The sequence below is a fragment of the Passer montanus genome, unplaced genomic scaffold (assembly GCF_014805655.1).
Source record: "Passer montanus isolate IOZ18808 unplaced genomic scaffold, ASM1480565v1 scaffold929, whole genome shotgun sequence".
In the NCBI taxonomy this organism is placed as follows: domain Eukaryota; kingdom Metazoa; phylum Chordata; class Aves; order Passeriformes; family Passeridae; genus Passer; species Passer montanus.
Window position 1 is genome coordinate 2,522 of NW_024374690.1, and position 1,177 is coordinate 3,698.

General features: G+C 48.1%; 1 protein-coding gene across 1 annotated transcript in view; it reads left to right on the forward strand.

The window, feature by feature from the left end:
* The window catches only part of LOC120495834 (integrin alpha-D-like), a gene marked incomplete at both ends in the record, with an annotated part of 6,570 nt that overhangs the window by 618 nt on the left and 4,775 nt on the right, over positions 1 to 1,177 (forward strand). The window contains one exon of the mRNA XM_039695712.1: positions 103 to 167. Within this exon, the coding sequence (XP_039551646.1) occupies positions 103 to 167 (65 nt within the window). The remainder of the gene's footprint in view (positions 1 to 102; positions 168 to 1,177) is intronic.

A 1,177-nucleotide genomic window follows, 5' to 3' on the forward strand; every position in this document is an offset into this window, starting at 1 on the left:
CCCCAAATTGGGCCCCCCTCAGGTGAGACCCCTCCCCAAACTGGAGCCCCCAAAGGGGGAAGCCCCGAATTTGGGGAGGGGTCTGAGGCTGGGTCCCCCCAGGCCCCCCCGGAGCCGTGAACGCCTCGCTGGGGCTGGCGCTGGCGGCCGGAGACGACGCGGCGCTGGTGAGACCCCGAGCCGGGGGGGACCCCGAACTGGGGGGGACCCCGAAACTGGGGGTTTTGGGAGGTTCTGCCCCAAAATTCGTGGTTTTAGGAGGTTTATCCCCAAAATTTGGGATTTTTTTGTGAGGTAGGACTCCAAAATTTGGGGTTTAGGAGGTTTGGTCCCAAAATTTGGTGGTTTTGGGATGTTTCTCCCCAAAATTTGGGATTTTTTGTGAGGTAGAACTCCAAAATTTGGGTTTTTAGGAGGTTTTGCCCCAAAATTTGGGTTTACCGGGGGGGACCCCAAACTGGGGGGGGACCCCGAAACTGGGGGGGACCCCGAAACTGGGGGGTTTGGGAGGTTCTGCCCCAAAATTTGGGGTTTCTGGGAGGTTTTGTCCCAAAATTTGGGGGTTTTAGGAGGTTTCTCCTCAAAATCTGGGATTTTGTGTGAGGCAGAACTCCAATATTTGGGTTTTAAGGAGGTTCTGCCCCAAAATTCGGGGATTTTAGGAGGTTTCGTCCCAAACTTTGGGGTTTTAGGAGGTTTTGTCCCAAAATTTGTATTTTTTAGGATGTTTCTCCCCAAAATTTGTGGCTCTGTGTGAGGTAGAACTCCAAAATTTGGGTTTTTAGGAGGTTTTGCCCCAAAATTTGGGTTTTTAGGAGGTTTTGCCCCAAAATTTGGGTTTTAAGGAGGTTCTACCCCAAAATTTTAATTTTTAGGAGGTTTCTCCCCAAAATTAGGGTTTTTGGGAGGTTTCACCCCAAAATTTGGGATTTTGTGTGAAGTAGAACTCCAAAATTTGGGTTTTTTAAGGAGTTTTGCCCCAAAATTTGGGGGTTTTAGGAGGTTTCTCCTCAAAATTTGGGATTTTGTGTGAGATAGAACTCCAAAATTTGGGGATTTTAGGAGGTTTTGCCCCAAAATTTGGGTTTTTAGGAGATTTTGCCCCAAAATTTGGGGATTTTAGGAGGTTTGACCCCAAAATTTTAATTTTTAGGAGGTTTTGTCCCAAAATTTGGGG